Source organism: Penaeus monodon, chromosome 33 (assembly GCF_015228065.2).
Source record: "Penaeus monodon isolate SGIC_2016 chromosome 33, NSTDA_Pmon_1, whole genome shotgun sequence".
In the NCBI taxonomy this organism is placed as follows: domain Eukaryota; kingdom Metazoa; phylum Arthropoda; class Malacostraca; order Decapoda; family Penaeidae; genus Penaeus; species Penaeus monodon.
Genome location: NC_051418.1, coordinates 15,270,097 through 15,270,697, shown reverse-complemented (window position 1 = coordinate 15,270,697; position 601 = coordinate 15,270,097). Strand labels below are relative to the sequence as shown.

The window sequence follows — 601 nt, the reverse complement described above, 5'->3', positions numbered from 1 at the left end:
TTGGGCTGTGATCAATGTTCTCCGTGATCTTGTTTCTTTACTTGTAGCTTTAAAGTTTGTGTCACATTACCTTTGTTCAATATTCTGATAATGTGATTTTATAAACATTAAACTGAACAAATTTATCTATCAATCACATCGGGAAAAAATCACTCAGCTATGTAGTGTGTACTCTTAATTTCATACATTACTTCTCTCTATAAAGGCCTTATCACACTCGCATCGTAGACTATCATTTACAACTTGTTAAAACTGAAGAGAATATTTATGCAATCTCCTACTGATTGCGTCGGGTCTTTTCAAGTTAAATTCTGCACAATACTATCGTGTATTATGTTTAGGACTTCTATCCGTCCCAATAAAAAATATGTGCATACATAATACATTATTACAGCACCGTTTACTTTTAGAAAACAGAAAAGGGCATCGTCGTCTACGTAAAACTTGAGAATACACTACACACAGACGTTGGCCGAAAGGCGTGCTCGAGCAGACGAAAGTTAAGAAGTAAACATTATGAAACATTAGAAGCGAGAATGAAGAAGAGAAACTCTCACGTGCTTCGTCTTCTGCGCCATCTAGGAGACATAAGCCATACTTG

The 601-nt window shown here is 35.9% G+C and overlaps 1 protein-coding gene across 6 annotated transcripts in view; it reads right to left on the bottom strand.

Moving 5' to 3' along the window:
* The window catches only part of LOC119594076 (NADH dehydrogenase [ubiquinone] 1 alpha subcomplex assembly factor 4-like), a 31,560-nt gene extending 30,965 nt beyond the window's left edge, over positions 1-595 (bottom strand). The window contains exon 1 of one of the 6 annotated variants that reach the window (XM_037943122.1): positions 558-595. In XM_037943122.1, coding sequence (XP_037799050.1) covers positions 558-589 — 32 coding nt within the window. In that variant the 5' untranslated portion in view covers positions 590-595. The other 5 variants (XM_037943125.1, XM_037943119.1, XM_037943120.1 and 2 more) reach the window with 5 other exon arrangements.
* Between the last annotated feature and the right edge of the window lie 6 nt (positions 596-601).